This window comes from Brassica napus, chromosome A9 (genome assembly GCF_020379485.1).
Source record: "Brassica napus cultivar Da-Ae chromosome A9, Da-Ae, whole genome shotgun sequence".
Taxonomy (NCBI): domain Eukaryota; kingdom Viridiplantae; phylum Streptophyta; class Magnoliopsida; order Brassicales; family Brassicaceae; genus Brassica; species Brassica napus.
Window position 1 is genome coordinate 43,643,439 of NC_063442.1, and position 22,878 is coordinate 43,666,316.

A 22,878-nucleotide genomic window follows, 5' to 3' on the forward strand; every position below is an offset into this window, starting at 1 on the left:
TGGAAAGTGAATATTTGAAATTGTAATCACTAATTCTAATCACACATTTAACAAAGGCAATGCGCCAATCATAATATTAGATAATCTTTGTTTTGTTTTTTTTTAATGGTTTTGGCAATGTTTTTTTCTATATGTTTTAAAAAATTGTTTATCTTTTCTATTATGAGTAACAGAAGACAAACTGATCTAAATTTGCTTTATTCATTACTCAAACAGTTATATTACTTAGTAAGTGTATAGCTAAAGTTTGCGTGTGCAAGTATTGTTTGCTCTCTATTCAAAAAAGAAATCCATATAGATGCTCAGTCAATCTCTTAATTTAAGCACCTTGACTTTGTAATTAGGAAATCATCATAAATGGTGATAGATAAATTATGAGTCAATTTAAAAATTTGAAATGATTAAGTTTATAGTCAAATATCATGATTAATATATTGTTTCATATTTTGTTTTCCTTGCATATAATACTTTCCAAAAATTGAAATTTGGAAAGGAGAAATCAAGGATTTTATGATTGAATTATGCTGAAAATATATTTATTTCACCAAAATAAAATGCGTTTAAACATCATATTTTGTGACTATATATATCATACTAAGCTAAGAGCTTAGGCATCACATGAACAATGTGTGTTAAACCACTTAGTTAAAGAGCTCGATATATTACCATTAGTTTAATTATTTACTTTTAACATGGATAGCTCACTTCATTTGAAAGTCAATATTCAATTTTTTAATCCATTTACTCTATGCAAAGGGTTTCAAATTGTCATTTCATAATTTATTTTATATTAATATTTGCTTATTCTTATTGATTTACTTGCATGATAAAATATTTCAATTAAACAAAACAAATATACAAGTTAAAAAAAAACAGAATTTATATTGACATACTAAATTTAGTTTAAACCCATATTGTATAACATGTAATATTTCTTTCTATAACTTTAATATCGACATATTCAAAGTGATTATATTTTTAAATCTAGTAAGTTAGTATACCGTTTGGTTTCCTTGGGTTCGGTCCGAGAGTCGCTCATCTTTGAGTTTGTTAGTAAAAAGTTAAAAAAAGAACGTAACTGAACAAAGCTTACAATGTTAAAAGAGATATAAGTGGTCGACAATGTGTTTTTGTTTGGTATCTTGTCATTCAAGAAAGAGAGACTGAAGGAAGGTAAACGTTAAGAGAAACAAAAACTTATAATGTATAATGGTCCCGGCGGGGCTCGAACCCGCGACCTTCGGCTCATAAGACCAACGCTCTAACCAACTGAGCTACGGGACCATTTGTGATTTTTATTTTACCATTGCCTTTGTATACTTAATGCAGTTCTACTTTCCTGATTTATCTTTTTTCTCTTCACCATTCTTCTTTACTCTTTAGTTCTCCATTAAACACATAATACATCAAATCTGACATTTTTGTTGAAAATTCATATTTACTAGACAATTGTACATGGTCTTTTGCTGATTTGAAAGAACAATGTGAAAAATTGAACCCTCAAATGATAAATTGTCAGTCATCATTATAAATTAGTTATTATATATTGTTATGTTTGTATATACGTCAAGTTTCATGGGTTTGAAACTCATACTAATAGTAATAAGTCTAAATGATTTCATATACTTTATATTGTTTTATGTTTTGTTTTGTTTTCAGAATTAAGGACCAATGCAGAATTAGAAAAATGAATCTAGTATTCGAATGGACAGTTGACTGATGGGTATTGGAAAGAGAATCGATGGTTTGACATGATCACCATCCACCAGGCAACACACGAGATTGAATAGTCGTTATAAAGAAACTGATATGTGTGGGTGGTGGGTCGTAAGCACCAACCATAATCAAAAAAAAAAATCATTTTTATTCATAAGCACATTGTGGGGGCTACTGCATTGACTTCTGTGGCCTCCTAATTACTAATAATCATAGTGCTAAACAGAACAGGCAACGAATCCTGATAATTCTGATCTTTTATCTCTACATATTATGGTTTTGAATTTTTGCAGTGAATTAAAAAAACGTGCAATGAGTACGAAACAGACAAATGAAATAAAACAAAAGACATAATAGCTCGAATAGTAGTATACTTGGTTAAAATTTCAGCTTTTTTTTTTACAAAACTAACATGACTTAATATCATGTAATTCCCATTTATAGGTCAAAAATCATGTATAGACTTTTACCAGATGTGAATCTAACCATTATAAATTCAAATTCATATGTTTTATAAGGATTATTTTATGTTTCCATGAGGAAAACTGTTTAAAGATGCTTGTTGTTGTGCAAATAACTTTATCTATGTGAATCACTTAAAGCCGAAAAACTATATTGCACTAGAATAGAAAGATAAAATGACACATAATATTGTTTGGAAAGCTTTGGAACTACAGATGCTGAGGATTGTTCTATGTGAATCATTTAAAGCTGTTGTCTAAATATTCAGATAAATGATAACTAATACAAGATGCTGAGGACCGAGGAGAATAATCTAAATAACTGATACAAGATATTTTCTTTTAATTTCGAGTTGTTATTCTTGCATATGGTCTAAGGACTATCCACAACTATCAATTAATCAGATACAGATGTGGATTTTTGCTCTTTGATTTCTGTTTCCAGTATAATTAGCTTTAAAGAAAACTCTTATTTTTTTTCATTTGATTAGTGACCCGCCAGACCCTAAATAAAAAGCCTTTGAGCCAAAATTTACTTAAAATAGAACACAGTTGTTCTTGCATAATCTTGAGATAACCAAACGCATTATTTTTGGAAACAAAGGATATATATGTATATGCCACGTCTTGTCAATGGGCATACCATGATATTGTGTATACATTCAAAAGGACAGTACCTAATTTCTTATTGAGTTATTGGATAAAACAAACAAACAACAATAAACAGAAAAAAAAGGTAGCCATAATTAATAATTATGCGCGTACCTAAAACGCATTGATGCCATAAAAGAACAAAGAATCATTGCCTGAGAAATAATGAAAAAAATATGTCTTCATTGACACACTGAAACCTCTATCCAAATATGATGAGTTAGAACGTAACTTTTAAGCCAACTTAGTAATAGTAGCTTGTGTAGCGACACTGGAGATTCAAACAGTATGGCATGTAAGAAAACCAATGGTTCGATCAGTCTTGTCCCGAAAAGCTCATGTTTTTTGGCACCTACACCGGTACAAGGTAATTGAGATGTCATGCAATGTGACTTTTATAAAATTCGTAAAATTTAAAATGCAGGAAAACTCTAAAAACTTTCAAGCACACGCACGCATATGTAGTGCAAGGTGGGGCCAAACAGTTTTTTTTTTTTTTCATATTTGGATGGTGGAGATGTACTCGAATCTGAAGTTTCAAACTTCTATGTTTGTCAGATTCCAAATAAACAACCAGTCATTATAATGATAGCATGCAACACGGTGGTGTATTCGATTTTAATATTTTCAAACGAATATGATTTGATATGTTATATGTTTTGATTTGTTATATGATTTGATATGTTATTTGATATTTTCAAACACGGTGGTCTATGTTAGTTTGTCACATATGTGTCTTAGATCAAATAAACAATATGATTTTTATCAAAAGTCTCACAAACGTCAGGCTTTTGTAAAAAAAAGGCAAATCATTTGTAACCCCTTTCACAGTCTTTTTAAACGTAAGTTTTTGATATATTTGGATTTTTGTGCTAATTTTTAAAACACAATATATCCAACCCCGAGTGTGACACCAATTTTAGCTAAAAATATTAAAATGTACCGCAACTAAGATTATTTATTGATGATATTTTTTGAAAGAAGAACTAAACTAATAACAAAATTTGAAAATCTAAGGCTTTGCATATATCAGCAAAAGTCTAGTCCAATGTGGATTCGGATTTGAGAGTGATTAACACAAAATAGTATTTGCTTTTGTTCCTTTCCATGGGTTGATGTATATATTGGCTATATATATCTCGTCATAATAGGCCTGTATACTAATATTTTATTCCATGCAAAATTCATTTTTGGCATGACAAGAGTAAACATACAACTAAATAGATGTAAACCAGTAATTTTAAATTACTACAAACTATTTTCAGATCTAGCTTCTATACTTGACATTTCCTCATTGGCTTAAAATTTCAATAACTAGATAAATCCCCCTAATAATAGTGGTATAAATATAATTTAAAATGTTAAAGATTTTAGAATAGGGCTACCCTTGACCTAAATGGAAAAGTAAAAAGTGTCAAGTGGCCTGTGAGTAGGGCCATGACCACGTGATTTAGTTTCTTTCTTCATTCTTCTTTCACAATTCACACTATTCAACCCAGAACCCTCTGTTTTCCTCTCTTATTATTGTCTTGAAAATTAAATAAAAAAAACCCCAAACCTAAACAAAACTTCACACTCTTTCTCTCATTTTCTCTCTCTTTTAAAACACTAATCACTAAAATCTTGATTCACTGTATCCTCAAAACCAACTCTAAATCAAACTCTCTCAAAGAAAACAAGCCAAAGCCCTACTTTGGATGGATTCAGGGTCACAACGACCGGGGCCTGTCAGCGAAGGCGATCCGGGTCCGTCCATCGTAACCCCCTCTTCACCGCCTGCGGCGCCTAGCAGGTACGAGTCACAGAAACGACGTGACTGGACCACGTTCTTACAGTACCTCAAGAACCACAAGCCGCCTCTTTCCTTGTCACGGTGTAGCGGGGCACATGCCATCGAGTTCCTCAAGTACTTAGATCAGTTCGGTAAGACCAAAGTCCACGTGGCGGCGTGTCCTTACTTCGGCCATCAGCAACCTCCGTCTCCTTGCGCTTGTCCTCTCAAGCAAGCCTGGGGGTCTCTCGATGCCCTGATCGGACGGCTGAGAGCAGCCTATGAGGAGAACGGTGGACGGCCCGAGTCGAACCCGTTCGCGGCACGTGCGGTCAGGATTTACTTGAGGGAAGTCAGAGAAAGTCAAGCCAAGGCCCGTGGGAGACCCTACGAGAAAAAGAAACGGAAACGGCCAACAACTGTTACCACCGTGAGAGTTGACGTTGCTCCGTCGAGACAAAGTGAAGGAGATGGTTGTAACATCGGTGATCCGTCGTCTCTGGCCGAGGCTGTACCTCCTTAATTACGTTATTATTATTGTCATGATATATTAAATACATTATACATGTCTGGAACTCACATCACCAAAAAAAAACTCACATCACCTTCTTGAGTTAACTATCGAAAATATATTTTTGTTCTAGTTCAGTTGATCTTTGATGAATTACGTTCTTGAATTTTTCTTTTAATTCTTATGAATTCCACACATTTTTAAGGACTAATTAACGAGGTTTTCATTCATATATATATATATATATATTGTATTTAACTTTTCTATATTAATTATGGAGCTCTTTGATCCCTTGATAACCATCATGGAATTTAAATTCAGTGTGATGTTGAAGAGTTCAGAGATCAGCAAATAGGTATGTACGAATCAATCTGTCATATACATTAGTATATATATGCATGTAAATAAATCACTCCGTATTTTTACAAAAATAATATCAAACACTAGTCCTATCAAGATTGTGTACATATAAGCAAAGTAACTGCTTCATATAATATATGATATATCTTTTTTTTTTGTGCACATATATCTAGTTAAACATATGTTTGTAATAACATATAGGTTAACATATTTTATATTGTATATATAGTCTCATGCATGACGTATGTGTTTTAAGATACGTACACACGCACGTGTACGTAGAAAGATGGTAAAAAGTCACAGAAACAGAACAAGATGGTCATGAGACAATATTGACTATCACGATTTCCGATGGACATTAGGCCTCGTGTTTACTGTGTCCGAATACATGTATTTCCACACGTGTTCGTAGACCATGTATAAATAGACAATAGTGATGTACTCGAAGTAGGGGTTTTTCCCTGACCTAATAAGTTAGTAATGAACGTAGTTTTTGGTTGGCCTATTGTAAGACCGTGTAGTTCCCTCACCGTTAGCTTCTGGTCCTTAATTCTATGTACAATGTCGCCTTCACCTATAAGTAATTTCAGCGCTTGTATTTGAGATATTTTGATTGTTAAAGATAGCTTAGAGTGGTCCTCGAAATCATTATCTAAATTTGTTTCGTTGCTAATCACCACATGGGCTTTGATAAGGACGAGCCAGCAGCCAAGCCATATTAGTTTATTATATGATTATTTTCGAATAATATCTGTAAGGTTGTAACCAATTAGGTACATGAATTAAATTTCATTTTAATCGGAGACTAGAAGCGTAGACCAAACAATTATGGACCAATCATCAGGTGCCAGGCCGAAGCAAAAACAACTAACAATTTACTTTGACATTATTAACCGGTCTCTTACACAACCCAACAACCATACATTTTGTGATATATAGATAATAATTAATACTTATTCATCATATCTCAGAATCTATATAAATTCTGAGAGTTATCATGTTACATATCACAAAAGAAAGAGAAGGTGTTTATAGCAGGCCTGTGTACGACAACAAAGAGGTTTTGACACGTTCCAACAAATCCCACATCCTGTTGACACCCTTCCGGCAAACCAGAGGGAAGCGATTCACTTTAGCACTTCGAATGAAGTGGCTGGATGAGTATTTGGCACACGCATCAGGCTTTTTAGTACCTTTGTAAGCTTTGCAGATGTAGCTTATGAAGTTCTCATAATCCTGCAATCACAGAAAAAACTGTGGTAAGTTCAGAGCCAAAAAATATCAAGCACACAAAATGTTCCCACTGATCACATCCATTTTCTATTGATCATGACTCTCATGAAGACACTTCACTTCTCGTCTGCTAACTACAGTTCACAAGAAAAATAAGATTCCACATTTGGTAATCGCATCATACATTTGACCCAAAAAAATGGTAAGTCAATTAATTTTCTCCACGCTAATCTATGATAACCCTATAAAAACATGTCTTCCTCATTAGTTTAGTTAGCTAGAATTTACATTTGAAGATGACCCAACTCTCTAAATACACTAAATCCAAAGTGTTGCACAACCGAATTCCAAATCAGTCATAAGTATGAACGACTAACAAGTTAATATAGAGACATCATTCATAAACAGAGAGTAAGAGAGCGTAAATTAGTCTAAATAAGAACAGAGTAAATTCTAAAAAAGATTATTCCAAACCAACCTCATAAAGTGGTTGACCATCAACCACTACCCAAGGAACGTACTGATGAGGAGGCTGAAGTGCACTCGTTTCTGCAGCATACTTCAACTCAAGCTGCAGCAAATGAAAACGATTAGTGAAGAATGCAACGGAAGCTTCCGAACAAGAACATAGTACATAAAGAAAAGGGACTAAGTTACCTTGTCTCCATGTCCACTGCTGAGACAATCCGAAACAGGTTTAGAGTTGAGATTGAGCTTCTGATAACAAGTCTCCCACTTGTCGTACTTGTGCTCAGTCACCAAACTCTCAACACAGTGGATAAACGGGAAATGATCGCTCTACAAAAAAAAAAATGTAACGATCTCACACTATCTATGCTTTACCAAACAAAAAGATCACAATCAAATCTCATCAGCGTACTTACCAATTTAGGCCACGCATCAATCGCACAAGCCTCAACCGTATCCAATAAGCATTCAAACGCACCGTGCTGCAACAAATTAGCAACAATGTTTAACGTAATCATGCATGATAACGAAACAAGATCTTAGATACAAACAACATCACAATACAATTGAAGCTTAAATTTAATCAAATTATCGACAGTGTTTAATGTAATCGCTACAATCATGCAGAAAACGAGAGGATATCTCAGATCAAAATACAATTGGAGTTTAGTTTAATCAACCTGGCAAACGGCAGTGACATTATCGGAGCGGAGCTTGGTGTTACCCCACGGAGAGAGATGGAGATCGACGATTGATATGAGATCGTCTTCGAAGAGCTTCGTGAGGTGGTTAACGATGAATGAAGAACAGTACGGGCAGAGAGACTCGTAGTACAGGCCCAGCGACACTTTCGGAGAAGATGGAAGATCAGATGATGATGATGATACAGAGAAGATAAGAGAAACGTAGCAGATTAGGAGAAGAAGTTTGCTCGTCGAAGTCGACGCCATGACTGCAAGGAAAGAGAAGCTCTGTTGTATCGTCTTCGCCTCTTGTTAATAATATCTGTGATGACACGCATCTCGATATGTTCGGTGCGAAACAGATGACAATAACTGATTGTCTGTCCGTTACATTGGTTTAACCGATAAGGCCCGTCTCATTCTTTGTATGGGCCTTGTTCAAAGCCTAAATACTAATTATAAAATTTCATAAAAGCCCAAACGTTTATAACAAAGGCTCCGAATATACATCAAATTAGCTACATTAATTTTTGGGTTAAGCAGTTGACCGAGAATTAAAGAGAGACAATATACATCAAAGCTTAGAATCAATCTCATACATGTGATGAACTAGAGGACCAATAAAATACTTGTCAGTACTTTGCTTAGGCAAATGGGACATAGATTAACCTCATGTATACAGATTATATATCAAAGGAAAATTTTAGGTTATTGGAGTACGTGAAGGATTTGATCAACAAGACTGAGGCTGACGACGAGGTAAGCACGTTGGGTAGGATGAATGTCGTCCCAGAAAAGGTAGTCGTTAGCGTCGGGACAAGTCCGAGTTAAAGGATTGCACAAGTATGATAGCTCCAGCTCTCCTGTTCCACAGCATCCTCTCGTTGTCTCCTTTATACCTGTCCTTTTCAAAAAATGGATTTAGTACTGTTTGTAAGACGATGATAAAATTGCTTTGTAGATTCATCTTGAATTCTCGTAACCTATAATGTGAGTGCATGACTTCATTTATAAATTGAAAGCTAACAAGATAAAGTGTCGACAAAGTAGTAAGTACCATTGCTTTTGCTTCTATTTTTGCCATAGAATCAATCATTTTAGGCAAAGAAATTTGTTAGTGTAATTCCAGTTTTTTTTTTTTCATTTACATTCTTAGCAAAAAAAAAACAAACAAACAGACAATACCCACAATATAGCAATTTAACTTCTATACATTTCCATGAATTTAATTTTTTAAAAAGGTGGAACGCAAGGAGAGCTTGATTTATTGCGAAACGTAATGTGCATGGGATGAAAGAGAGCGGTACGTTACCGTAACTTTGGGGATTAGTAGCCATGTCCAATATTGTTCCGTAGATATCGGCGTAGAAGATGACACTACCAGTGAGATTGGATTGAATATCGGTTAAGAACTTCTTTAGCTTCTGGTTATACTCTTGTGAATCTGAGTTTTGTTTGTCGATGCATCGTCTCTCGTTCTGTTTTTGCCTAGCAAACGTCATCTGTACCGGTAAACATCCAATCGGTGGTAGTCCCAGTACCATTATTTTCCGGCACCCAATGTCATATAGTTCCTATATCCACATAAAAGACTTAATATTCTAAGAACATACAACATAAAAATATATTCAGACCAAAAAATTGAAAAGCATAATATAATTTTTAACATTTAGACCAACCCCGCCCCACCCCCGCCCCCCACCCCTTCCAAAAAAAAATAGAAATTCAAAAAATATTGGAGTCCAAATCCATATACTTATGTTAGAAACTAATATAAAAAATTATAATCGTGAACCATATGCATTGAAGCATATTAATTATTTAAAAGACGAAAACCAATGCACAAGTATTTGTAAGGATGTGTTGTTTACTTGAACGAAGTTGTGTACAACCGAGAGAATGAAATCTTGATAACCTTCAACGCCGAGCTTGATACGAGGAGAAGGTGTATCGTATAGATTTATATCAAAATCGTTAGTTCCCGAGCTTACAATCACCAAAGCCTCACCGACTATCTTAGCCGCTTTCTCGTCCCCTACGATCCTGCTCAGCCTTTCCATGTAACTTCTGAACATGTCTGCCTGTTTGTCTACGGATAGACTTAAAGTAGCGAGATCTGTGTAGTTGTCGTAGCCTGAACCGGCCGAGGCAAAGCAAACTCCGGTAAGAATGTCGGAATCTGACAAATGCGGGTCTAGGAAAGGAGGAACGGTGTCTTTAATTCCCATAAGGGATGCAATGAAGTCAGGGATGAGTCTACCGTTTGAGAATCTTCCGGTCGCGTGATGGCCGGGGAAGTTGCAGCCGTAAGGAGGAAAGTTAGCTCGGATGATTGTGTTAATGTAGTTGTTGTTTCCGGTGTCGATTGTGGAGTCTCCGAACACGAGAATCGCCGGGAACATTGATGCGTTGTTGATGGTCTCGTTGGTGGGATCTGCATGGCATGTCGTTGATATTTGTATAGTTGTTACGATCATGATGAATATAATTTCATGGATCAACATTTTTATACTTTGTTTCTCTCTTTTGGGATCTTCTTGTTTCTTTATAGGACCACTGGAAAGAGCCTCACATATGTCATCTGCCGTGGTAATATTGACGTTTTGCTCAAACCTCCCGTAGACGGTTTTACATCCACGGGCTAATGAAATTAAAATGGGCTTCATATAAAACCCATAAGAGTGGTGTGTCTAGACGTCAACTAGCTGAGGCTTGATTTCTCAATCTGAGAAGTAGATGCTAAAAAGATTTGTAGTATATATTAGGGTAGGAATAAAAGTTAGACTTGTGTTGTATTATAATTCTACACACTATATAAATGTATGTAAGCTATTTTTTTATGAAAGTAATTAATTCTCTACAACCTAAACTCTCATGATCACTCCAGTATAATTTTATTAAAGGAATGCATCTACATTCCTTTTTTTTTTTTTTTGACAGCGGCATGCATCTACATTCAATCAAAGAAAATACTAACTAAGATTTATATAATAGATATATAGGTATGGAGATTATGGTCAATCATAAGCCTATACAAATAAAAAATGCATGCACAAATCCTCTGGAACGTTAAAATATACGTACATGGAAACTAACGAGATCATGCACATATTTGTATATACAGTGTATGTGGTTGTTAAATACTGATATATTGGTAGAATATCTCTTAAAGAATTGGATTCTCCGAAGTTCTTACACGAAAACTAGTCTGGAATGGAAGTACGTGCAGCGGGGGAGATCAATTAAGATTACGCAAATCAGTCCAATAGAAAAACAAATAAGATATTCCACACTAGGGTAAATCTAACCAAACGTGTGTGTTATAGGCTGGAGATATCTCCAAAATCTATACTAAAACTTTTAAATTAGTCCATTGGTTTGTCTTTACTCGATCAGGTACGCCCCCCCTAAAATACCACTTCATGCCATATTATATAATAATGCTTTCCATTGGTTACAACAATAAGGACAAAGAGTGGCTAAATTCAAATCTTCCTCGGCTTTAGGAGAATACTATTAGCATTTTCTGTTGATAATGTAATAGTGTTATCTTCCTTCTTCCCTCTCTTATTAAACAATACGAAACTTAACTAAGCAATGGTAACACAATGGTAAGAGGAAAAATTGAAGGCACGAAATTATATTTGAATTTGTATAGAATTAAGCTGATATTCTTTATATATGTTTTTTGTAGACCGGACGGTGATCCAAGCCTAACTTTTCAACTAATCCTCATAGGGTCGGAGACAAGGACTGGTTACTAAATCCCCGCCCAAATTATCAAGCGTACTCGAACTGTGGACCTTTAGTACAAGTAACTCAAGTCCTAGTTGAGCTTCATCCTTGGCCATTGCTAATCTTTATCCATATCCAGGCAAAAATAGGGTCATGCATGTCTTAGATTTTATTAGAACAATCTGAAATGGAACTGGTCGCCAATACCGTTCTTTTCGGAGATTAGTTAGACTTTAACCCATATATTTTTAAGTTAAAAAAACAAATATGAAACTTTGTTTGCGAAGATGTCACCTATACCACATATATAAGAGCAACTTTAGAACATGATTAACGAGAAGTTTTTAGAGTGAGAATCCGTCTCTTAACTTTTAATTAAAAAAACTAAGAACGTTCTTAAATATCTTATTTAAGAGCCGATTTAGTTAAAGGTTAAGAGACGGGTTCTTATATTCCGCTAAGAACCTCACCCTAAGAACCCCCATTAATCATGCTCTTAACGCTCGGTATATAAAACAAGGGTTCTTAATAGCAAAATAATAATATTTAAATTAAATAATTAAGTTTTGATTTAAATTAAATTACATATAGAAAAAGATGCATTTAGATAATGACATGTAAAAAGTAGAAGTTCTTAAGAATAGGAAGATATACATAACACATATATTAAGAACTCCAATGGAAAGAACCTCCATTGGAGGCGCTTTTAAAACTTTCTCTGTTTTTTTTTCTTAATTTCTTTTAATTTTTTCCTTTTCTGTTTATTCTTAGATTCTTTATACAACTCCCATTAGAGTTGCTCTAACGTTATACGTGCAGCATTTTATACTTTCGACCTAACTAAGGATTTACTTATATGGTTCATCCCAAAGAAATGAAGAAGGTAGAATCTAAGTCATTTACCGCAATGTGGGTTGTCATAGTTACATTAAAAAAAGTCGGATTAGAAGAAGAAAATGTAGAATTAGAACTTTGTTAATGGAGCCTTTGATTGAATTGACCATAGGCCTGTTCGTTTACTTAACGCGCTGCGTCAATACTAGCGGCTGAGTTTAAAGGGAAAATGAGAGAACTTAACGAAGAGAGAAAAGAAAGAATGGAAGAGCATCCATGTTTTTCAGTCGCAAAGAAGAGAAAGAAAAGATAAACAGTGACGCTAGTTATTTCAGCGGCAAAAACATCACTGGATTCCATCGATCATTCTAACGCGCGTTCTCGTTTTTCCTTCACCAGCGATCAGTGCAGAAGAAAATTACAAACAAATTTCAGCCGCTAGTGTTGACGCAGCGCGTTTAGTAAACGAACAGGCCTCATGTTGACCAAAAACCAGCTATACGTTCTCCAAATAATTACATTTGCATATTCTTTGGATTCTTTTCGTTTTTTTTATTATGTGGTTAATGTTCCAGCGTGGAAGTAATGAAATTGTAGAACAAGACAGGTATGGCTCACGTTCTTTAATTATGATCCCGTTAAACCCTTTTAAAGATTCATAAGATAGATTATTCAGTTTTTAACACATTGTGGCGCACACACACCGAGAATATCATCCGTACTTTCCCTAAGTTCGCCACTCTCTGACTAAACTAATTAATTAAGGAGTGTTGTAAAAAAAAATGAATTAAGGAGTTAATACTCCTGAAATAATGATATTTTCCGCGCCAATCGTACGTCGTCGGTGCCCAATATCTCCGTACGACGAAGCTTCATCTCTTATGTCGTTAATTCGTTTTCATGATTTATTTTCTGCCACAAGATTTCTTACATTTTATTTAATACATGCTCTTATTACGTTCTTGATCGAGATATGTGCCCACGTCCTCTTCTGAAGATGCAGATTTAAGACGAAATGTGACCAACTCATCGTCTAGGTTTAGGTGAATTTGCTAAAAATAACTCTCTAATAAAAAATTTCACTAATAAGCCTGGAATTAAATGTTTCAGAATTGATAAAAAAAAATGTTTCAGAATTTCAGTTGCAGATTTTGTTTTGTTTCTTATATGCTTTTTTGGAAGATTAAACCTGATTAAAATGAGCCAAAGAGACTTTTGACGTTGATGTAAACAGAAGCATGCATTGCATGCAACAAACCAGACCATGTGAAATTCTGGAAAATTTCAAATATTTACTATAGGAAGAGCGACAAAATGCACTTAAATAGAACTTTAGAAACTGTCAAGACATCAAAATTTTATAACATCTCTACGTAATATCTACATGCACTGGCAACAATAATAAACTTTTAGGCATGTACACATTGTGAGAATCTGATTATTCCACATTAGGATCTTAAATTAGAGTTTAGAGACTGAGCTCCCTTTTTCTAAACCAGTAAATACATCAGTTTTGGTTTACGGGCTCTTAATAAGTTTACCATTAATCATCTTGTATTCAAATGACAAATTTTTCAACTACACATTGATGTGGTCCTGCGGATTACTTGTCCCCTCTCTTGCTTAATCAAGTAAGCTTAATTGCTCACTGATCTCCGACACCAACGTGTCTTCAACTGTACTATGTATAGTACTTAAGCCTCCGCTAGTTGCAGATATCTTAGTTAAGTACATATCAACGTACGGTTTTGAATTTAATTAGTGTGACCATAGTCATTAAAAGAAATCTGTAAAACAACAGAATAAATTAAGTAGCTCAAATTGTATACTATAAATGAGCATACTTAAATGATTCTTATATTTAACAATGCAATTAAGATTTAATCATTTGAATAATAACTTAAACGAATAACATTGAAAAGAAAAATTATTCATGATGATGCCTGCACTGTACTATTGGTTTGTGCTTCAAGACAACTGTTTTTATTTCAGAAGTAAAAAAAAATTGTATCTATTTGTTTAATGTTCAATTCTTTAAACCGATGATTGCATGTGAAAACAATAAAGTATACATATATGTATGGGATTCAACTATTGATAGAAATGGAACTACACACGGTATGAAATCTTGAATAGATTGTACGCATTCTTAATATATTTCTCCAAAAGTGAAAAAGCTTGAGCACAGACAACGAGAGTATGTAGTTTTAATAGTAACAAGGATAAAGTTAACTAAGTAAAACTAATGTATTGTTACTTCCAACATTGATATCAAATCCTACTTAACTATATGTAGTGTACTCTACCATTTGATTTAAATAGATAATCCTTTCCAGTTTCCAAGTCTTTGGTCATTGTTTCACATTATTAGTTACGAGAAGTCTTTATAATCCCAACATGCTCCTAGTTTCAAGATTTGGTATTATTCGAGAAAGAATACAAGAAAAAAATCCATTCAAAGTTTGTCGCATAGCTTCAGAAATATCTTTGCTCAGTCTATATAGACATTTGGAGAACCATTGATTAATTATTTAGATTACCAGTACAAAATTCACGTCTGTAATGCTAAATATATACTAATTGAAATGATAGTTACTGAGCGATATATAAATGATAGGTATTTATAATAACTAGGTCCTTGTCCGCGCTACGCGCGGATAATATTTTAATTTTTTTTATATTTTTATACTATTATGTCAATTGTTTAGTTTTATAAAATGTTATGTTTTTACTGTAAATTTGGAATTAAAAATCTAATTTTTCCTTACTGTAAAGTAAGTTAATTTTTTTTGAATCTTACCACAACACATTATACATGAAGAGAATATAGTTGGTCTTTATATTCTTATTTGCTGTAATATTAAAAATTTTGATGATTTGTTTAAATGGTTTTTTTTAATTATATATTTTAAGATTGATTTTTCGTGACTACATTCTATAATTGTCTAAAAAAAATTGTTTGTCCCATATAGACATCCACATAAATATGAACTTCTGATAAATTTGTTCATTGGAATATTTAGTTTCACTTTCAACTTTATTCTCTTTTTTGGCACCCTCATGCTAACTTGTGGGGCTAGCCAACTTGGTGCAAAAGGGTTTACAAAAGCTGATCGAGATGCGCGTGATCGGACACAAAAGCATGTATTATTATTCGTACAGAATTTTAAAGATCTAAGAATATAAGCAATAGAAAGTTCAGAAAATTATTTAGATACAGCATGTATTTCGTCTAGCTCCGAGTCCAAAGCAGGCCAATCTTTCTCCTTTTGAATGAGTATAACCAGTTGTTCACAGTTGATTGAAAGACCATCTCTTTGTGTCCAAACTTCAGTATCACTTGCATTGCCCATAGCAAACCTTCAGCTTCCGCTTGCAGTGGTGATTTGGTGCGTGTATATTGGCCCTTGCTCCAAACAGCATTGGAAAGTCACCATCCATTAACACAAAGCCAAGTTCATATATATCTCTTTCATTTTATCCAGGATGTCTAGCAAGAGCGTTTCTTTGCGGAGGAACAGTTGTGTCCGTTACTTCAACTCCCATATCAATCTCCATAATCTCGTCTATACGTTGAGATATCCTCCAACAATCTGCTTCAATTTTATTCGCTAATGGAAAATACATAATTCCTACGACACTATTAATTATTGTTTTTTTTTGTAACACCGATACGACAAACTTATGTTTGATTTAACAAAACTCTTATTTTAATTTTGTATTAAAGAATCAATCATATTTCATATTATCCATAATTTTAGTAAATTTGCTTATTTGTCATGTTTTTATTAGGTTTTAGCTAAATCATTGATTTATTATTTATTTTTAGCTAAGTCACTAATTTATTAATTAAAAAATACCCTTAATTAATATTATATATATATTAAAAAATAAATTTTATTTTAGTAATATTAAATTTCTATTTTATATTAAAATTTTGTTAGTTTTTCTTATTTGTCATATTTTATTAGGTTTTAGACTTTTAGATAGGTTATTGATTTATTATTAATTTCTAACTGATTCGCTAATGTGTTAATTAAAACAATACCCTTAATGAATTTTATATATAATTAAAAAAAGAATTTTATTTTAATCATATAAAATTTATATGTTATATTAATATTAAATAATTGATTCTAAAATAATATAATAAAATTATCAAAAATTGAAAAATAAGATAATTTTTATATATATTTTGTTGCTATCTGAAAACAATATTTTTATTATAAAAGTTAAGAAGATATAAAAAATTATAGTTAAATATTATTCAAGAAAAAAACATTTATATAAAGATATTTTCTAAACTATTTCTAAGATATGAGTGTTTTAAAAAATTTAACACAGGATGTTTAGAACACGGGATTATGCTTATGAGAGAGTGGCTCGGGAATAGGCTTCGAAATGGGTCGAATGGGCTCCGAAAATAGTTTATTTTTTTTAATTCAAACTCAAGTCCGGATGACATGGCATCTTGATTGGTTCACATTATTTTGCCCATGTGGCAAGGCTTAGAAAGTAAAGATTTAGTCCCTTTTATATAATAGGATAATACAAATCATTAGATTACATGTTATAGTCAATTTAATCTTCTAAATTTATCTTATTTTTTCAAGGACTAGGATAGTGAGAAAGCACATGTTATGAGAGTGTGTTTAGTTAATAACGAGATGGCAAAAGGACAATTCAGTCATTTACTATACGTATGATCAAGTCCGCTTTGTTGTTACGTGAAGTGTTGGCTCCTATATAACCTCGTTCCTCTCCAGCTTGCTCTTTCCCATAAATCGGATTATCAATCAATACATAAACACCTAAAAGAAAAATAAAGAAGTAGGAGAGAGATGGGAAACAGCTTAAGGTGTTGTATAGCTTGTGTGCTTCCATGTGGAGCACTAGACTTAATCAGGATCGTTCATCTAAACGGCCACGTTCAGGAGATCACACGGTCAATAACCGCCGGAGAGATTCTCCAAGCAAACCCAAACCATGTCCTAAGCAAACCATGTTCTCAAGGAGTTGTCCGCAAGATCTTGATCTTGTCCCCTGAATCTGAGCTCAAGCGAGGAAGTATCTATTTTCTTATTCCTGATTCTTCTTTGCCGGAGAAGAAAAGGAGGAGAAAAGATAGTCATCGTCAGAGTAAGACTCTCAACAACAACCCTACCGTTGACGCCCCTAAAGATGATGATCAATCTGTGAAGTTGTGTACTGAGAAGTACTTAGAAGAAGTTGTGTCGTCGACGTCGACTAGTAAAGAACACCGTCATCGCCGGCGACATAGCAGATCCGCGTCAGTTTCCACGTGGCAGCCTCACCTTGACAGCATCTCTGAGGATCTTAATTAATTCCTCTTCACTTTTCTTTTTCTTCTAGCTAATGGTGTTTTTTGTCCGGAAGCCGGATTTTTATTTTCCTAGAGATCATTTTTATTTTCTGTTTTGTTTTGTTTGGGGAAAAAATCTCACGAAATTATATATTGTGGATACAATCTGTTTTAAATGATGTTGTAATTTCAAGCCACTGAGTGATTATATTTCAACCATTAATCTATCTTAGAAACATACACAAAATCGACTTTGGTCTATGGCCAAAATGAATCGATGAACCAGCCTTGTTATAACTATATATTCAATGAATTTATGATACAATGAAATAATCCGAAAAGTGTATTCGATCGAATTAAAGACTGGAGAAAGCATCAATGAAATGATTAACGACTATGATGAAATGTGCGTTTAACAGAAAATATCACATTGAATGATTAGACTTAATTATACTTAAGTTAGGTAGCTAGTATAAAATAATAATTAATAATGATAGTTAGTGCGCAGGTTTTCACATGTGGGTGGACCAATCGAATGGCCTTTGAACTTGGAAGAAAACCATTTGTTCCAAATAATTCTATTAACATCTTTCTTTCTTTCTTTCTTTTTTGAATGAAACATCCAATAACATAAATAAAAGAAAAACAACTTGTAATGTAAACCATACACGGACAAGAAAGTATATCAATGATTATGCATTAGAAAACAAATGATATTTATCTTCTCATCTCATGTACCATGAAATTTGTCGTGTGTATAGCTTTGCTTTTCATTTTGAAGCTACCAACGACTCACATATAGTTATAGCAGATACAATAGTCTTAAACATTAAATCACAAATAAAGCATGTATATTCATAATTTGAATCTGAAGTTCTTTACTGGAACAAAAAGGTTGGAGATGGCTCCAAGTACAAGTTAAGATATCTATAGAAAAATGAATTTCTTGCAATAAAATATCAGATTCAAGAATTTATTATTAATAAAGTAAAACAACCAGAAAAAAAAAAGAGAGAAATGAAAGCTGGCGAGCCCATCTTCATCAGCTACCTTCACATGGTTTCCCTCTTCTATGCCCCATTCTAAGACATTTCATTTTTTATCACTCGTTTATTTTTCTTATATTCTATTTCTCTCTATGGTCTAAAATATGATCTATTAATGTATAATGTGCAACTATGCATAGATTATTAAAAGCACTTTGTCAAAAAAAAAAAACTATGCATAGATTACTCAGTTTGGTCCAAACATCCCATCTTCTCGATACACCTCAGTCATTAATGCTTGTTGGTTTATGTCATGGTAAATCAACGATCAATTTCTATCATCTTTTATTCAACTAAACTTTCCTTTGTATTAGGTTGAGGGTTTTCTCTTGTTAATTTTCGTAATAGACATACACGTACTGATGCAATCTAGTATCTACCGCCAAAACTTTATGTAACTCTTGCAATTTAACAAAGAATGATATAGCGTCATTACATTATATATAATGACCCACTCGGTATCCCAATTATATATCTGACGCTACTCTCTTGCATGGAAGCATGCCACGTCCGTCTGGTTCTATCCACAGAACAACTTTGAGATCCCCACTTCATCTCCCCAAATAACTTTGTGAGAGATATTTTCTATCAGTTTTAAATGAAAACAACTGACTATTTGAAAAAAATGTCTTTGCTTACTTAACGATCTGTAGTTTTATAACAAACACAAAAACTACACTTTTTATTTTTACCCTTAAAAAAATGAAATATTAACAAAATAGGAGAAAAAAGACTAATTAACGGTTATTATGAAGATCAATGGAAGTAAACCCTTCTTCGACAGAGAAACGTGGGTGTACTCTCGGATCCACAATCCTAGGAGGCGAATCTGGTAATTTACAACTATCGTCCATCCCAAGAGACTCTCCTTCTTGCTGATGAACCACAAGAACCGAGAAATGAAAATCCGAAGACGCAAACATGTCTCCGATCACACCTAGCTCAGGACACTCACTCCAGTCCGTAAGCCCGTACAGCACAGACGAATCTAGGTCATGGTCACGACCCACAACCACCATATCGTATGTATCCCCTAGTGCACTAATCACTTGCGTGGTCTGCACGCCATCTCTCACGATCTCTTCTCTATAATGTATTTTGGGTTTGTTGAGTGAAAAGTTCTTGAAGTTGTTTATAAGGTGAGCCTCTGAGTATTCGTTTTCTTCACCTGCTTGATGGTTGAGGTAGAGAGAGCTCTTGTGTATGAAGTGAATCATCGTGACGCTCACGTCCGGGTGCTCAGCGATTCTCATGCAGAAGGCTAGGGCTTCAGCGTCGTCTCGGCCTTCAATGAATATCACAGCTACGTTTCGCCACGTGTGGCTCATTAGGACAGAGCGTCTGCCTTCTGTTTCTCCTCGGTCGATAAATATTCCGACCGAGCAAGGTGCCTTGTCCAACACGTTAAGGTTTATACTACGTATCGCCGAGTTCGCGTGGTCGACGTTTCCGTCTATCCCGTACTGTTTATGGAACGGGGTGACGATGAGAGCAGCTTTCTTGTCAAGTGCGAGAGTGCAAATATCGTCGTTGATGCTAGAGAAGGGAGCCGCAGCTGTGAAATGCTGAGCCATTAGGGTTCCTTGGTGCTGCTGCTCGAACTTTTGGAACCCGTTGACAATTTGCGAGTTTGTTCATGAGGTGATGCGGCATGGGCACCGCGTGAGCTCGTCCTTTGAGCTCGACGAGGTGTAGCGTGAAGACGGAGATAGGGCTGAAGCGACTAGGGTAAGCAGCTTCCAGAAGGTTGACCATCGAAGGTACGTTTTCTACGTTGTAAACGCAGAGGAGGAGACGGAACTGAAGGTTTCGTTGTCTTGTGTTGAGGATGGTTCGCTTGCTCTTGCTTCTGTAGCGTTTCGACGGGTCGTAGAGACAGACAACAACTAAAACAGAGGAAACTAAGCTGAGAATCTTTTAGTGAGATGAATAACAAAACAGAAGACTCTGTTTTTTTTTTATTAATGTTGCTTTCTAGGTCAAAAGATCAAAGAGGAAAGGGAAGTGAGAGAAACTAACAGAGAGAGAGAGAGAGATGAAGCCCACATTTTGTTGTTTCTATTTATGGATTTCGACTATTCTTTGGTTGGTTAATGTTAATAACCCATAATTTCCAACCATTCTAAATTCTGTGGTTTTAATTTTCCTTGAGGTCCTAACCACTCTTCTATCTCATCACACATTCTAGTCTAAAGTTCCTAGATCCTTCAACCTACTACTAATCCCTTCTCAAACCAAAAACCATCACAAACCAGTAATTCTTCAACTTTCCAGCGAAACTGATTAAACTAAAATATTTAGAGTGGGCGCATATAAAATGATTTTGAATATAATCTACAGAGGAAAAAATGATTTTTGAATTTTAAAGTTTAGCAAACCCTGTGAAAAAATTGTATCAGAACCAAAACCTGATCTGATTGGAATGATTTGAAAATTTGTAAACAAAGATGTGAACTATGTATGGTTCCCTCAAACTAGGCTTTCACTATGTAGGAAGCTTGGAAATAAAGCAACCAATTAGTGCCCTAATTTATGCCGTAGCGCAAAAACTCTAATGAGAAACTCAAAAACTTTTATGAATCTCAGTGCCTTATTTCCACACTAGAAAAGAAACTCAGCTTGGAATCAGCCAATGTGTGGAACTCCATAGCAGACTTAAAGCACATGTGGTGTCACGTGACAGGTGCCTCAAATCAGATAACCAAGTGCTTGTCAAAGCACTAAACTCGAAGCAACATCCGGTGGAACTCTACGGAATCAACTTGGATATCGAGAACCTATCCTCTTCGTTTTGTTCTATTTCTTTTGTCCATGTTTCTAGGAATTTGAATTCTGCTGCAGATGCTTTAGCAAAGTCTGCCCTGTACTACTTGAACACTTAGCTTGAGCTTTTATGAAATATTTGGTTGAACAAAAAAAAAAAGAGAGTAATAATCAACAAAATGATTGGATAAAATAAAATACAATACAAGATTATAGTAGTTCAAAAAAAAAAAAAAAAAAACAATACAAGATTAGACCATATGTGAAATTTATTATTTATTTAGTATGGTCTCACATGACTGCTCAAAAGTGAAGCAATACTGAACATGCGTAGATCTGATCTTAAATAATATCACTTTCATCTTTTTTTTTTTTTGATAAGTATGTGAATTTCATTTATCAAATGAGATAGTTTGTACTAGTACAAAGATTTAAAAGGAGAAGCAATCCCAAGCCAAAAAAAGATAAAAACAGGGGAGAGCTTAGAGAAAACTACAGAAGCTGATTTGAGCCATTACTCATGTGCCAACCAGATTCCCATGATGTTTTTGAAGTTCCTACGATGCTTCCTTGCCAGTATGGCGTTCCTTATTTGTCTGTCAATCTCCTTGAAGCTAACTTGCGGTGGTGATGAAATTCCATTATGTAGACGTTGGTTTCTCTCACGCCAAAGTCTGTAAATGACAGCTTGAACCGTTAATTTCCGGAGAGTAGGATCATGTGATTAATTTAGAATCAGAGTTTGATATATATAAGCATATGGTTTTGACTTCTCATCCAATTAATATTGATTCATGGAGATGAAATGAATCCAGGAAAAGTAGCTTCACAAATTATTTCCAAGATTTCAAAAAGAGTAAATAAGAATCATTTGACATCTCTTAGAAACACCTTAATGATGGAAGCGTAACATCCAAAAGATTTAGCACGATAATGTTTAGATCCGGATAACAGTGATCTAGGGCTGTTCCTTCCGTACAAATCATGTGTTCTCAGCGGAGAAGATGGCATAGAAGATGTTGTAGACGAGGATGACGAAGATGAAGCAGCTGGAGAAGATGGGGCGCCACGATTCTTGTTGAACACGGAACCGAGGTGAGTGTTGGGTTTTCTAGGGTTTGCAGGTTTTGTAGGTGAGACCGGTTAATGTCGTTGTCTCAGAGTTCCGGGCTGAGATTCCCATTTGAAGGGAACTGCAGCCGATGATCCGCCGTAATAGTCACCGTTCATGACCACAGGAAGGAGGTTGGTCGTAGAAGCACTAGGACGATCTTGTTGAGACATTGGACACTCTATGAGGAACTGGGACATTAGCTCAAGTAT

The 22,878-nt window shown here is 34.6% G+C and overlaps 4 protein-coding genes, 1 non-coding gene and 1 pseudogene across 7 annotated transcripts; 2 read left to right on the forward strand and 4 right to left on the reverse strand.

Annotated features, from left to right (window-relative positions):
• Positions 1–1,210: 1,210 nt before the first annotated feature.
• On the reverse strand, positions 1,211–1,284 carry TRNAI-UAU. Its single transcript has one exon. It is a non-coding gene; the product is annotated as a tRNA-Ile (tRNA).
• Positions 1,285–4,297: 3,013 nt separating this feature from the next.
• Positions 4,298–5,247, forward strand: LOC106420004 (protein LIGHT-DEPENDENT SHORT HYPOCOTYLS 6). Its single transcript, XM_013860842.3, has one exon. The coding sequence runs from the start codon at positions 4,526–4,528 to the stop codon at positions 5,120–5,122; it is 597 nt and encodes a 198-aa protein (XP_013716296.2). The 5' UTR covers positions 4,298–4,525; the 3' UTR covers positions 5,123–5,247.
• Positions 5,248–6,332: 1,085 nt separating this feature from the next.
• Positions 6,333–8,209, reverse strand: LOC106420221 (gamma-interferon-responsive lysosomal thiol protein-like). Of its 2 annotated transcripts, XR_007316732.1 has the most exons (6): positions 7,852–8,198; positions 7,588–7,653; positions 7,361–7,501; positions 7,182–7,274; positions 6,428–6,706; positions 6,333–6,395 (listed from the first exon to the last, which is right to left on the reverse strand). XR_007316732.1 is itself a non-coding variant. In XM_013861074.3 (5 exons), exons 1-5 carry the CDS (start codon positions 8,119–8,121, stop codon positions 6,500–6,502), a joined length of 777 nt encoding a protein of 258 aa, XP_013716528.2. In that variant the 5' UTR covers positions 8,122–8,209; the 3' UTR covers positions 6,333–6,499. The 2 variants fall into 2 exon arrangements, 1 of the variants encoding a protein (XP_013716528.2); XM_013861074.3 differs by having other exon boundaries at positions 6,333–6,706; positions 7,852–8,209.
• Positions 8,210–8,372: 163 nt separating this feature from the next.
• On the reverse strand, positions 8,373–10,535 carry LOC106420116 (GDSL esterase/lipase At1g06990). 2 transcript variants are annotated; one of them, XM_013860954.3, is made up of 3 exons: positions 9,726–10,535; positions 9,167–9,428; positions 8,373–8,753 (listed from the first exon to the last, which is right to left on the reverse strand). In XM_013860954.3, exons 1-3 carry the CDS (start codon positions 10,518–10,520, stop codon positions 8,563–8,565), a joined length of 1,248 nt encoding a protein of 415 aa, XP_013716408.2. In that variant the 5' UTR covers positions 10,521–10,535; the 3' UTR covers positions 8,373–8,562. The 2 variants fall into 2 exon arrangements, with proteins under 2 accessions (XP_013716408.2, XP_022563960.2); XM_022708239.2 differs by having other exon boundaries at positions 9,173–9,428; positions 9,726–10,529.
• Positions 10,536–17,200: 6,665 nt separating this feature from the next.
• LOC125578633 lies at positions 17,201–17,965 on the forward strand. The gene has a single exon (XM_048741923.1). It carries the CDS (start codon positions 17,265–17,267, stop codon positions 17,766–17,768), a length of 504 nt encoding a protein of 167 aa, XP_048597880.1. The 5' UTR covers positions 17,201–17,264; the 3' UTR covers positions 17,769–17,965.
• A 1,564-nt stretch (positions 17,966–19,529) lies between these two features.
• Positions 19,530–22,866, reverse strand: LOC106419947 (annotated as a pseudogene).
• Positions 22,867–22,878: the final 12 nt, after the last annotated feature.